This window comes from Lycorma delicatula, chromosome 5, assembly GCF_047948215.1.
Source record: "Lycorma delicatula isolate Av1 chromosome 5, ASM4794821v1, whole genome shotgun sequence".
Classification (NCBI taxonomy): Eukaryota; Metazoa; Arthropoda; class Insecta; order Hemiptera; family Fulgoridae; genus Lycorma; species Lycorma delicatula.
In genome coordinates, this window is record NC_134459.1 from 155,081,391 (window position 1) to 155,096,473 (window position 15,083).

Sequence of the window (15,083 nt, forward strand, 5' to 3'; positions counted from 1 at the left end):
AGAGCTATAATAGTTCTCTTGATTTCTTTTTATTAATTTGGTTTATTCTATTTTTTTTTTTAATACATTGTTTGATTTTTATGTTATTCCAGAAGCCTCCAGATGTCTTATTGATTTCTTATTTTGTTACTTTGTTGATTCGAGGGGTTTAGTTAGCTGCTTTCTTGTTCGTGAATGAATGCTTATGTAACTTATTATACCTTTAAATTGTCAGGCGGACTTGTATTCTTTTTCTTTTTTTACTTATTTAGAATCTAATTACAGATTAGTGGAAGGGAAGTAATCTCGAGAGGAGAGTCGTTGGCGTTAAATTGTAAATGGTTTAACGGGTCTCGAAGCGACTACCTCTCTCACGGGAAGGTATGCGTTAAACCCTCTCCGCTACGTGGACACACACACACCTTATATGAAATTTCATAAAAATTCACGAAATTGATTCATTCATAATCTAGCTTAATTAAAACGTTCCTTTTAAGAAAAAGGTTATTTATATATATATATATATATATACAATCGAATATATAAATGTGTAGAGTTTTTTGCTTTCTTCTGTTAAAACATTAAATTTTAAGTTACAAAAACAAAAAGCATACAGTGATATATTATTTATAGTATTATACAAAGAGGAAGAGTATATTTTGTTCGGGATAAACAAAAAACTACCCGATCTATCGCTGCTAAATCTTTACCCATGTTTCTTGGCTAACTGTGAAGATTTTTTATATATACTTCATCTCGGGAAAAAAATATACTTATATATGTAGTAGAGGAGGTTTCCCGCTTGAACCACCAACCTTAATGAATTGAATTAATGAACTGCGAACAGGGTTTGAACTTATCATTCGAAACAGTCGAATGAGTAATATTACATAATAATAGAATTAAATTTACATTAAATAAAGTAATTATCTGTACTATTATTTAAAGAGGAAGAGGTTTTTTTTTTTGTTAGGGATAAACAAAAAAACTACTTGATATGTCGCTACTAAATTTTCCCCCATGTTTCTTGGCATAACTGAGAAGGTTTTTGGATATAGTTCATCTCGAAAAATCTTAAAAAAATATATTCATTAGTGTAATATATAGTAGTAGTGGAGATTTGCCGGTAGAAGCACAAACTTCAATGAATTGTGAACTGTGAGTGTCTATCACTGTGTGAGCTGGGTTTGAACTGAATGATGTGAATATTAAAAAAAACAATTTCTAGACTTTTTTGAAATTCCGAATTTCTGGGATTAAAATGGATTTTGAATGCCTGTTAATTTTTTTTTTTTTTAATTTCTCGGTAACAAATGAAGAAATCAACCTGATTTTTTGGTGAGTGTAATCTTCACGTCAATAAGCCAGTTTATATATATATATTTTTTTAAATTCGACCTTGAAAGGGTATGAAGAAAGGTAAAATAATTTTGAACAATGATTGTCAATTTTCCCAATCCCGGCTATAGTAAACGAGATATTCAGTAAATTTGGTTTGCAAATACTCTTCAGACAAATGTTTGTAAACCATTTTCGGTTTTTTTTTAAATTCTGATTTTTTTAAGGGGTGCAAAGGTATACGGCGCTGTGGCTCAACCAACATAACCACTGCCACCGTTACTGTATGTATGACTGGCTGCATTTGCTTCCGGTTACTTGTCTAAAAAATATAAAAAATTGACCGCTACGGGAAACGCAAGTAACCGTATAGCGCTGCCAAAGCTGCAACGGTGAGCTTGTAATATAGTAGTTTATTGGTAGACTAAAATTTACAGGTGTTTGGAGGTTTACAAAAATAGTTTCCAAAATGTTCGTTTGTTTAATTAATTTGATAGTCGTAACAGATCTTTCGAGATGTGTTGTAATAGATCATAATTTTGGAGTTTGTAATAATATGTATTATTTAAAAGTTGATAAAACGTTCCCTTTATAATAGGTAAATAATTTTATTTTTATGTTGACGTATAAAAAAGAAATTCTTTTCGGTACGCCGGAAGGCGGAGGTAGATTCCACCGGGACAAAATACGGGTAGGCGAACTCGGATTGTACGAGCTCGTATCAAACATTACTTTACGAGCTCGTATCAAACATGTTTTACGAACACTACGTTTTCTTATTAGACTACAAGCTATTGCTAAATTTATCAAGACTTCCGTATGATTTTTCCTGAACTGCTTGACAACACGCCTATTTGAGGATTTGTGGAAGATTCTAGGTTTATCTCTTTTTATTAATAAAAAAAGACGATGTTTTCAGAAATTTTTATTTAAAACGTGTATAAATGTAACAACAGTTATGTTGAGAAGGTTATTTGAAGGAACAATAGGCCTACATTATCCACATAAAATACTGTCACTTGCAAAAATTAAAATGAACACAGTTTTAAGTCACGGTAGTTTAAATGCGTTCGCTTCAAATTCACTCAATACGACATTGCTTTCATGCGTAAATAAGTTTCACGTGTTTAGCATATGGGAAACCTACTCTTCTTACAATTCTAACAATATTTTGGTCATCCCGTGCTGTATGGGTTAGTCATATCAAAAATCGTTTCAGACAAAGGTTTTAGGGAATATTTGGAGGACTAATGACCACTTAAAACCGATTCGATACTGTGCCTATTAAGGGAGGTATGATGTTTTTTGTCTTCGAAACCCCATTTTTTCCACCTCCTTGGGCCAATGGTTGGCGATATCAAAAAACTTACTTAAATATAAATAAACTTTAGCCCTAATACAAAGAATAGTAGGAACTTTAAACGAATTTGATATTTTACTTAATAAGAAAGTTATAGCGATATTTTGTTTTTTCGAAAAAGCCCCCATTTCCACCCTTATCGTCCGATTTTGTCCATTAACGTACTCGATCGAGATTTTGGGTCGTTATCAATTTGAAATTGGTTGGCGCAAAATTACGGCAGTTATCCTGTCCACAAGAAAGTGAAATACACCATATATATATATATATATATATATATACATATACCACTGTCAGCACAAACGTTTATATATATATAAAACAATATATAAAACAGACAATGGTTTTGGAATACGGAGGGGTGTGAAACGTGAAGATTAGTCGATATTTTCCGGAAGTCGAATTATGGTACTCATTACAATTTGAATACTAAATCGTGGATACCGGTGTTCTTTGGTGGTTGGGTTTCAATTAACCACACATCTCAGGAATGGTCGAACTGAGAATGTACAAACAAGACTACACTTCATTTACACTCATACATATCATCCTCATTCATCCTCTGAAGTATTATCTAAACGGTAGTTACCGGAGGCTAAACAGGAAAACAGGTACTCATTACAATAGGTAGCTTTCTTATGAAATTACGTAAAAAATTACCCTGAATTCCGTATCCGTGTCTCGTTTCTTATCCTCCGACTTTTATCGCTGATAATCGAGAATAATGTAATTTTTATTTCTTTTTAGTTTCCTTCTTTATTGTTTTAATAAAATGTTAGGTTTTTTTTTATCAATAATGTATTTAATGTAACAACTATTAAAAATGTAACCCGACACTGTTGGCTTTTTTGTTATTATTATAAATGATATGAAATATGTTTGTTTTTCCGTAATTCAAACCGTGTGTTAATAATTATTTGTATAAAGTAATCACGTATTTAACATAGTTTCACGAATACCTTTAAGTAAATTATAAAATTTATCACATTCTCTAATTTTGAAATAATATACGGTATTAAAATTGTGTAACTTGTATTTTTGAAATTGCAAATACGATACGATTAAATAATAATCAATTTTAATTTTTAAAAATCGGCTACGAGTTAGCTGAATTTTCCACACATTTACTAGAGCTTAAAATGTAACTGGTTCTTTACTAATAAAGTTAAAAATTACTGTTAAAAAAATATTTTTTAAAGTTGGAATACCTTTTAATCCTTACGTTCTGATAAGGGTTGAAAACTGTCTTTACTCGACTTAACCTCATTTAGAAAAACAATTTAAATGTACAAGTCAATATATAAAATATATATTTATATATAAAAGAATTGATTGGTTAATCTTTTATTTCTATGGTTTTTTTGTTTTAGTGATTTTTTATTTTCAAAAATGTTCATTGATGTTTCCAATTTTAACAGGCCAACAAATTTTATTAAAATTTTGTTATAAAGATTTATCTTGCTTTTGAATTTAAAATTATTCCTTTATTTATGAAAGGAATGTCATTTTTATAAATTTATTTTTCTTCTACTGTGTATTACAAAATTAGATGTTAGTTCACAAATATTTCCAATAATGCTGTTTTTTATTTATCCTGAAAAAGGTTTGTACAATTTTTATGAATAATATATTTACATAATGTTTTTACATTTATATAATCTTTACATTTTTTTAAGCAATGTTTAATTGATTCGTTTTTCAATGAAATTCAATTTTAATTCACGTTTGTTTTATAATATTATTCAATTAGTTTTTGGTTATCAAATTACTAATTTGATTAGCTTTTAGATTTTATTATTGTCATTGAAAATACATTCTTTCACTTTTTTATTAATGAAATAATTATTTATATACTTGTTAATCAGCGATTCCATTGTAGTGATAAATATATATATATTTATGTAGTTTTATATGTGTGTGTATATATATAAATGTATGTTTGCAAGAGGCCAGTTCCTTTCCATAATCACCGGCATTGTTTACTGCAAGTAACCATTTGTACATTAGTCAATTTCCAATTCTTGCTTAATTTTTTTTAACGGTTGTGTTTTAATATATATATTTATTTATTTATTAGTATTTCCTGTAATATCTTAGAAGAAAAGTTACCTACCTTAAGAAAAAAATATTTGTTGACAAAATTTCGCTCCAGTAAAGTTCCTAATTGCTTACATTTAATATCATGTATCCTATAGTTTATACCATCCATGTTCCATATTTTTACTTCATCAAAAGTATATTACTCGATTACTTATCTATTATAACGTTATGGAAGGGATTTGTTTAATAATATGAAAATTTCCATCGTTATATATTCGTGAAATAATATTTTAGATATACGTTTACCGATAACTAAAACGGCAATAGTTTGAGAGATAGTACCTAGAAACCGATTCCGTTAAAATTAAAACGTTGAAAATTATGAATAATGAATTTAAACGTCCAGATTTCTATCCGTCGACCTTCCTTTTTAATATTGTTTTTAAATTATATAATTAATATTTTTTGCTATTAAATGTATCATTGAGGCTTAAGTTTATATCAAATATTTTTATAAGTAGGATGAATCTTATAATTGTCACTTTAAAAATTTGTTAATTTACTTTTTATTTGATTTTAAAAAATACTGTAATTTATTTTATAAAACAAAATATTTTAAAAATATAAAAAGTATTTAATAAGAATTTTATTCCTTTTTTCGTTTGCGTTTATGTTACATTGTTTTATATACGAGTATATAACGCATTAATTAATTAATTATAAAAAAATTGCAAAGGTTTTTTTTTAATTATCTATTAAACAAGTAAAATACGATTCCAGTATATTTATTTATATTATAATACAGTTGTTAAATTCTTACCGAATTCTTCGGGTGTCTTAGCGCCGGCGTCAAAAGCCATCTTCCCGGCGATGAGAAACGTCGCCGCTATCATTATTATTATCCTTAGGTGCATCTCTGTCAGATTGTTGAAAACCGTCTGTGTGTCCGTCTAGGTTATAACGATTGCTGTCGTATCGGTGCAGCTACCTTCGTCGGCGCCGCACCTTCTTCTTAACGATTCCCGGTGTTTAAACATTGGCGCGGCAAGAGTGCGACTCATAATTTTTAACGTTAACGTTTAGTAAAGCCCTTCCTACTCGCATCCTGGAACTGGAAGTAACGTGTCTGATAGGTTGGTGGGGACCGATTATTGCGTCGACTTCGTGCCGCTCTGAAATCATATTTCACATAGCGTTTGACGTCATCATTCGTTGTGCTCGTATGATAATATAGTCGGCTATTTGGAATGTTAAAAAATGTATATGCCTACAGTGCAGAATTTCTGGTCATCAACCGGTAATTGAATAAACTTTAAATCTATTAGTTCATCGGATTATCGTTTGTTGTTAAGATAGTATTTTTCTTGCTTTTATTTATGTTTTAGCAATAAAATACATACGTAGCAATGACTTAACTTACTTTTTATTTTAATTAATAAGACTAACTTCCGCTAATAAGATAACAGCAGATGTGTATCTGTTTTTTGTCATTACTCAAACACTTATTAATAATAATAAGTACATTTTGTTATTTTCTCTAATGACGTGTTGTAAAATTAAAAAATTGGGTGTGGTTTTATCATTTATGTAAATATACATATTTGCCATATTTGTTTTTGCCAAACAAAAATTACAAAATTTCGTAAATTGAAAAATTATTTTCCTTTATATATATATATATATATATATTATCTTCAAAACTCTTAATAACAGAAGCATACTAGTTGAACTTACGATGTTTTAATTTTCAGGTTTTTTTTATGTTGACTCTTGAGCAGTTACTTTATATTTACATCTTAGATCCAAAAAGGTTGAAATATAATTTTTACATTTATTTCTTACGCACGTTTTCATGTATATATTTGTATCAGGTCCTTTTTTTGCAGTTATTGTAAAAAAATATTTTTTGTGTTTGGGCATTTCAGTTGTATGGATTATAAATTCAGTTATTTATGTATTTCTCCCAAACGATCCTGTTATAATCTTTTTTTTTGGAAATGTTAGGAAGAAAGAAGAAAAAATTTGATATATAAATTTAGAAAAAGAGAGTTCATTTCTATAAATTTTTATGATTGGGAAGAATAAGTTTGGTCAGTACATTCATCTGCATTTATTTATGCATAATATTACCGCATTTCTGAATAAAGTTTATGCTTGATTTTTACTAAAAAAAAAGATTATATTTTAAACTTTTTATTGTTCAAATTAAAAAAAAATAATGATTTGGAGAATGTTTTGCAGTATTGAAAAAAAATTTGTATTTAGGCTTGTGTGTTGAGTACTACTTTATGTTAAATATGATTTTACTGTAGTTGTGTTTTTTTTTTGGGGGGCAACCCATATATCTTTTCCTATAGCCATTCACGGAAGAAATCCTTTGTGAAGCCGGGAATGGTGTAACAGAGAGAAAGTACAACTGAGCAGTTTGATAAACTTTGATATGTTACTCTAAATATAAAATAATTTAAACAGAAGCATATTCCTTACCTGTAGCGATAATGTTTATGAATTAAAATATTGAATAAATGTGTGTTTAGTCCCTAATATTAACTCAGAAATATTAACAGAGCATATGTCTCATATCACTTCTAAAGAGTATTCTATTTATAATCAGTAAAAGTATCATCATGAAAAAAAAATTAAAAAAATAATTTTTAAAATTTATGGAGGCTTTACTGGGTTTTTAACGCTTTAAAATTTTCAGGAATTTTGGAAAATAAAATTTTATGATTTACATGGATGAAATATAATAATATACTTGTAAATATTATTTGGGGTGATGATGATGATAAAAATAAGTTAATGTGTATTTCCTAGTCGATTAAAAAGTTAATCTAAATAATTAAAATTTGTTGCTTTTCATTAATTAAATAGTGATACTGAACTTAGGAAGGGAGGCCATCTTGATTACAAGTAATAAGTCTACATGAAATCATCTGAGAATAGATTCCAAAAAAAACATTTTGGTTCAGTTAAGAATATAATATATATTACATAATATAAAATAATATATAAAATTTGGGTAATCTATGAGTTCCCTTTTTATATTTAGAATTACAAGTGTATGTACGCTTTGTTATGTGAAACTACAAAGTGTAAGGTTTTTTGTATTTCTTAATGTAACTTATTAAGAGTACTGTTTACAGTTCCGCAAGTATAAAACTGATAATTCATCTCATATCACATTCTGGCTAATATATCTGCAGAAATCGCTTCCAGGGTTGCTCTTTAGTGCAGGTGGTTGAGTGATTTCATTTTTTCTTGGTATATGTGTCTTTTTTATAGCCCCAAAAAAAAAAATCCATTGGTATCTAACTGGGATTTCACGTGGCTAAGCAGTAGGAGCTTCTCCGTCTATCCATCCTGAGAATCTGTCATTGAGCATATTCTGCACAACTTCTCTATGATGTGGAGGGGCTCCATTCTTTGGAAAATAACCATATTTTCAATCAGTAGAAACAAAGTTCTCTAATATGTTTGGGTACACTCTCTCAGTAAAAGTCTGCTCATGAGAAAAAAGTGGCTCCAAGATTTGATAATACATGGTACCATACCAGACATTTACTTTCAGAAGTTGCAGACAAATTCCACTGATTCATGTGGATGTTTTGAGCCCCATATTCAACACTTGTGACGATTCATGACTCATTAAAATGAAATGCTTCTTCATCAGAAAATAAAATGCACTGTAGCTAGTTTTCATCAACAGAAGTGAAATCTAACATCTCATTACTAATTGAATTTTTTGGGGTTTAGCATTAGGTTTAATTTGATGGAGTAGCTGAGTTTACATGCCAAAGTTTCAATTGTTTGTGAACAACACCATGGACAGTGCTTTTGGGAATGTTTCTTCAATGACTAATACTATGAATTGAACCTTTTTGAACTTCCTTGAAAAGAAATTTTTCTTTCTGTGTTTCTAGCATCTGTTTTAGGTTTACATGATTGTAGGCGTCCTTTCAAAACGTTTCTGGTTTCTAAAAAATATTCACACTATTTATGTATGCTTTTGTCACTCTGTCAATTTGTATAATAGACTCGCATATAATTTATTTGTATGACAGTCAAGCGATTTTGTTTTAAACCTGTACAGGCACTGCTTTCTCTTGTAGTAATGTAGTAGTACTGAACAGCTTAGCCTATGCAACCATCTAACGCAGCTACTATCTGATGGAAAGTGTGTAAATTAAATCTTAATTGTTGCAGCTTCAAGATTATGCATAAAACACTTGAATGCTGCAAAATGAAAACTACATTCATTGTTGAAATCCCGTAGTTCTTTTTCATACACCCAGTAGTTCACACTGTAATGATTGAATATAAGAAATCATTGTTCACCTATTTGACTCCATTACTGAAATGTTTGCAGACAATCCAATATGAAACAGACCACTACAAATTGGCATAGAAATATTTCAAAATAACAAGCACCTCATTCCAGGTTAACTTGGGATACCTTCTTTTCAGAGCTGAATATTCTTGGATCAGCATGTCAAGTCTATCAAATGGATTTGATGTTCATCACCTTTGAGAATCCTTATTTTGTTCACTACATGAACTGATTGAATATTAAACATCTGCAATTCTGACTGATGGTCACTAATCTAAACACTTTATGTGCTCCACAACCTTGTAAAAGTTTAAATTATTTTAACTTTTTAAACAAAGTGCTTTGAGCACAGTAGTTTCTTTGCTTTTTTCCATTTACATTACCCTCAACATTAATAAGGCAGATTATTATTACTTTAATACCTTGTGTGGTAATATCAGTCTCTTTAACTGAAATACAGAGAAATTATCTTAATAAAAATAACTGGCTGAGAACTGAACGCAGGATCAGTATTTCAGTCAGTTATTTTCATTAAGATAATTGACTGAAATACTGATCCTGCGTTCAGTTCTCAGCTTAACACTTTTTCATATGACATTTACCAAACTATAAACTTAAAAGGCATATGTATTGTAATTAGGTTCTGGGTATAACAGTAAACTGCATCTCTTACAACTAGTTCCACCGTACCTGGGATATATCAGTTTGTGGTATCTGGAAATTAAAAGGTTCAGTAAAATATCAGTGGATAAAACCACATACAGTGCAGCTGATCCCATAGATCACCAAAATTAAGATTGTTAGGTTAGTTTACTGTATCCTATTCACATTTTTTTAAGGGCTAATGATCATAGGGGTTGATGTCATATCACTTAAAATAAATAAAAAATAACATTAAACAATACTAAAATATTTTCTATTTATGTATTTATTCAGTATGTTTTAAACCAGTGCATTTATTTACATATTAGGATTTATATTAAGTAATCAATATAATTATGAAAATCTGTTATGGTTTGCTTTTCATAGTAAATTAAAAAAGTTATTTTAGTGTACTACATACAATTTTTAATTTGTTATTCTTAATTCCCATTAAGTATAATAAAAGGTTTTTTTTTTGTTTATTAAAACGAGGAAAACATTATTTAATTTTTTATTTTTTGTACATTTACATATCAAACCTGCACCTAAGTCATCCAATGTTCACTTAAACCAGAAAGTCACATATCAGAGTTTGGAATTCCTACCTTAAAGCATATGCAGTAAGACTTATTAACGAATCATAAACATGGAACTAACCTACCTAGCTGCTATCAAAAATGTATAAATTATGCAGAAGGTCAGTTTAATTTTGTAGCAAAACCGTGGTTCCGATGCCAGCATTGTTCATTATTTCAAATACACATAAATTACATTTACTGCTTTTATTAATTAGTGTATTTTTTTGTCGATGTTTTTTGTTTTTTTTATTGAACAAAAATAGACATTATCATTAATGTTCTGCTACAGTAGGTCCTGCATGCTACGTTCTTTTATATTGTTCACTGTTATTTAATCTTTATTTTTCATTGACTTTTTTTATTGCCATCACTCATCCTCCTCCTTATTTTTTCCCCTTCCATCATATAATCTTTTTTGATAAATATTTTCTTCTTTCATCCATGTTTTTAATTAATCATTGATTTGTTACTGTCGCTTGCAGTGTGCTGTGTTAATTTGTTACAAACAATTGTTAATTTGTTTGCAAAAAGTATATTGAAAAATAGGTTAAATGCCAATTTCAAATAATACTTTTAAAGTTTAACGTTGCTGTCAGTATAAGTTACAATAAAATTATTAAAAATTATGAAATATAACATAAAACAGTAACCTAAAAGTATAAACTTAAACTCACTAAATTTTGCTAAATTGCATTAAATATAAAAAATAAAAAAAAAGATTTTTATATGTTACTAATTTTTTAAGAAGCTATTTCATTTCAAGAAGAATTACTGGTATTTTTTTAATTTTACTGCGTAGAATGCCAGTAATTTGGACTTCTCTATGTTCTAAATTATTAAAAATTTTTTTTCAATTACAAAAATCCATTTTAGAGACAAAAAAAAGGCTGCCAACACAGTTGTTTCTGATACACGGCTTACACATACATATCTCAATTTAAAATATTTATTATTTTATTTAAATATAATATATTTTCGTTTATTTAATTCAGTGATTCTAAATAAAGCATGAGCGCATACCGTATTAAATTCGCTTCAGTGTGGCGGTACTAGCGGCGATGGTCGGCACTAACTAAACTAATGTAATTTCACAACTTGCTTAGAACAAATTTTGCTTGAACGGTCGGCAGACTGGTGTAGCCGCAAGGTTTAACGCACTAGGTACAAGTCAACCGGGCGATCGGATTCGAGACCCCTGCCAGACCGAGTTACTTTTTTACACTTTAAATATTATTAATTTATTTAATTCTACCGCTCACCTGTGACATCACAACATTAATGACGATTACAATAGCTACACGTCAGTGCTACCAACCTTTGAAATATTAACTTAATTAAATTAAATAAATAATACTAAAAGTGTAAAAAATAATTTTTTTAGGAACCCTGTAGAATTTTTAATTTCCCGGTCCAAGAGGACGAGGGAAAAATTAATTTCCCCCAGAGAAATTTCAAAATGCGGACTGCGACATTATCCCCCCTTGTGGTGACAGGGGGTACTATTGATTCAGTATGCCTACATAACCACTAGTTCAGAGAATTTTTTGGGTTGGGGGTGCGGTTTTGCAATTTTTTTTGCAGATATTGTTATTTTTTAAATGTTAACAAATGTGCCTAAGAAAAATATGACCTTACTTAGGCGACAACTTGAGATACTAAGGATGGACCTTGCTCTACAGCCTCATCCCATTGACCTTTTAAATAAAAAAAATTAGTGGCATCAATGTCCCATATATAGAAGTAATCTGACCATGTTTGGTCAAAATTGGTCCAGTAGTTCTCGAGATATAAGGTAATTTAGAGGCCAACATCGAACACACACACGTACATATGAACATTAACATCCAGAAAATTTCCATTCAGGTGTAATTCTTGTAGAGCTATAGCTCTGCTATAGCACTATCTAGACCATACAGTAAAAGTGATACATCATTGAAGAAACAAACAAAACTTTAAATTGGTATATATTATTACAAAAAAAGGTTGATGTATTCTTTGAAATAGATGAAAACATCTTTGAATATAATACAATTAAATTGTTCGTTTTTCTTTTTCCTGTTTAGCCTCCACGAATTACCATTCAGGTATTACTTCAGAGATGAATGAGGATGATATGTATGAATGGAAATGAAGTGTAGTACAGTCTCAGTCTGACCAGTATCCTTGATCTAGTTTTCAAATCCATATAAAAGTACCTGTCTTTACTAGGACTTGAATGCTGGAACACTCGACTTCCAAATCAGCTGATTTGGGAAGACGCGTTCACCACTAGACCAACCCAGTGGGTTAGTAAAATTGTTCCTGATTTATTTTAGCATTTTTAAAAAAATGAAAAATGAAAATGAACTGCAACAAAAATATCTATTACCTTCCTTTTTTTTTAAACTGTTGATCTAATTGAATTATTTTTTTTTTATATAGAATAAGACAAAAATTGGACAACTCACAGGATTTTCTAACTAACCCATGTTTTCTGCAAGGTATGATCTCACTCATGAGGTTAGGAATAATTGAATTTAATTTAAATAAAAATTTGTTTTTTTTTTTGTACATCACCTAAGGTGTTTGGTTGGAGTTGAACTAATTATTGTGTGTTAAATTTGTAAAATTATACTTATTTTTGTTATAAGAAAACCTATGATAATTTTTTTAAATTTGTAAACAGTTCTATTCATTAATTGTGAACAGTTCTATATTACTGATTTTATTTTTTAAATATTAAAAAGTTAGTAATGAGCATTAAGAAGTATTGAGCAGTTGAATTTAAAAATGCAGGTATTGAGGTAACAAAAAGATAAATAGAAAACATACTCTTCTCTGAGACAAAAATATACATAATAAAAAAATTATAAGTTGAGTGGTAATAATCATATTTTATGACATTAATAATTAGAAAAACTGAATGAGAGGTTGATCATGAATGGAATAAGCCCAACAAAATGTTGAGATCCATGACAAGTTTTGAATAGGTCATTTTGTTGATTGAAAATTAATAACTACCCTGATCTGAGGCAACCTCTTTGAGGATTTATTGTCTTTTTGCAATCTTACCTCTTTTCTCATCCTTTATGCCTTTTTCCTTTTATTGTTAGAATGGTAATTGTGTCAATTCTTAGTATGCTTCACCATCTGTTGCACCATTCTGACACTTTCTTACAGCCAGTGGGGTAACTACTTCTTTATTGGAGTTTGTGGGATGGGAACTTTAGAACCTTTTAGGGATTGTATTTCTTATCAAGGAGTTGCATAAAAAGCCAAACAAGTGGCTGGGAGGCCTATCAGATAGCCCTCTACTTTTCACAATATCAAAAATTGAAAGGTAAATGTATGAATTTTCTGTCTAATTACATGACGATTACATTATTTCTAATAAATGTAAATGCATATTAATGTTAATAAAGCATGAATATTAATACCGCTAAAAAATTCATAATGACAAATGAATTTAATGCATTAATGAGTAGATCATTTGGGTGTGTGAGTAAATTTAACCATTGATTCATTGTCATATATTTCAGGGCTTAAGAACTCTTAGGGTCAGCCGATGAAAACCTCATATTACAATGAATTGAGTTCAGTAATCATTTACCAAAATAGTAAAAGAGTTTTAAATTACTGGATAGTAATATTTTACATGTTGTGTTTGTAGGTAAAGATAATCAAAATTAAACCTATAACTTCTAATCACTTATTTAATATAAAGCTACTTATCAAATATAATTATAGCATGAAGTACAATCACAGTATAATGAGTTCCAAATTCCAAAAGTACAATCCAATCGTATTTTTTATAGATTTATTTTTCATCAGTGACAAGAAAGTTTATTAATGATGGAAATTATGAAAGAGGAATTCTAATCTTTTGTCTTTTGGAGGGAGCAGTTTAAAATAGAATAATCAGATGCAGAGCTGTGGAACAAAACAAAGTAAATATTGACAACATTACATGTAAATTGATTTGAGTCTGGTTCAAGTGGAAGTTATAAAATCTTGATCAATTTACAAAACAAATCATTACTTTATAAAGACTTCAATCAAGTGAATTGACCGTAAATCATCAGTTAAACAAAAATCATTACCACAATAAAACTGTACCTGTTTTTTCAACTAAAGCTTTCTCTTTAAACCTTTAATATTTCTGAAAACAGAATTTAAAAATATTCTGTATTGCAAGATGAAGTCACAATAATTAGATTGCAGTTTTATAATGATGGTATCGCCAGTAATGTGATGTACTGTTGTTATCTTAGATCTAAGTTGATTCAATGAAATTTCATTATCATAGTTTATTTCCCTGTCGTACCCAAGTATTAATTTAAAAAATTATTTAGTAATGGCTGATATTTGATATTCCTGTTTTTTGAAATGTTATCAGGAAATCACACAGTGACACAGTAGGCTAAATATTTAATAAAAAGTATTATTGTGTACTCTTACAAAGTTTTTATTTTTAATTATGAAGTAATTTGTTTAAGATATTTATAGAATGTTGAGGAAATTCATTTGTTAATGGAATAAATAAATAAGATTATGTAATATTAAATAAATACATAACTATTTCTGATTATATCTTTCATGTATTTCTGTCATTATATCTGATTATGTTATTATCCTTCAGGGTCATTATGTGTAAAGAAAAAATCAACACCAAATTGATAACTGTATAAATAAAAGAAAACTATTATTATTTTTTGATGAATATCATAATTGAAAATACTTGGTTGTTTGAAAAACACAGTTTACTTTATAATTTTTGAATAATTTAAAGCTTCATGATGTAGTTGGGTTTTTAATAAAATAATATTCATATCGCTGA

General features: G+C 29.0%; 2 protein-coding genes across 5 annotated transcripts in view; one reads left to right on the plus strand and one right to left on the minus strand.

Moving 5' to 3' along the window:
• Positions 1 to 5,844, minus strand: part of LOC142325509 (uncharacterized) — a 102,231-nt gene extending 96,387 nt beyond the window's left edge. Inside the window, exon 1 of one of the 2 annotated variants that reach the window (XM_075367364.1) lies at positions 5,538 to 5,844. In XM_075367364.1, the coding sequence (XP_075223479.1) occupies positions 5,538 to 5,631 (94 nt within the window). In that variant the 5' untranslated portion in view covers positions 5,632 to 5,844. The remainder of the gene's footprint in view (positions 1 to 5,537) is intronic. The other variant, XM_075367363.1, reaches the window with a different exon arrangement.
• LOC142325508 (triacylglycerol hydrolase DDHD2-like) overlaps positions 1 to 15,083 on the plus strand; it is a 182,505-nt gene that overhangs the window by 111,793 nt on the left and 55,629 nt on the right. Inside the window, exon 1 of one of the 3 annotated variants that reach the window (XM_075367362.1) lies at positions 5,925 to 6,014. The exons of the other annotated variants lie outside the window; for them this stretch is intronic. Coding sequence (XP_075223477.1) covers positions 5,975 to 6,014 — 40 coding nt within the window. The 5' untranslated portion in view covers positions 5,925 to 5,974. Of the gene's footprint in view, positions 1 to 5,924; positions 6,015 to 15,083 lie in introns of those variants that run through there. 3 annotated transcript variants of the gene reach the window in all.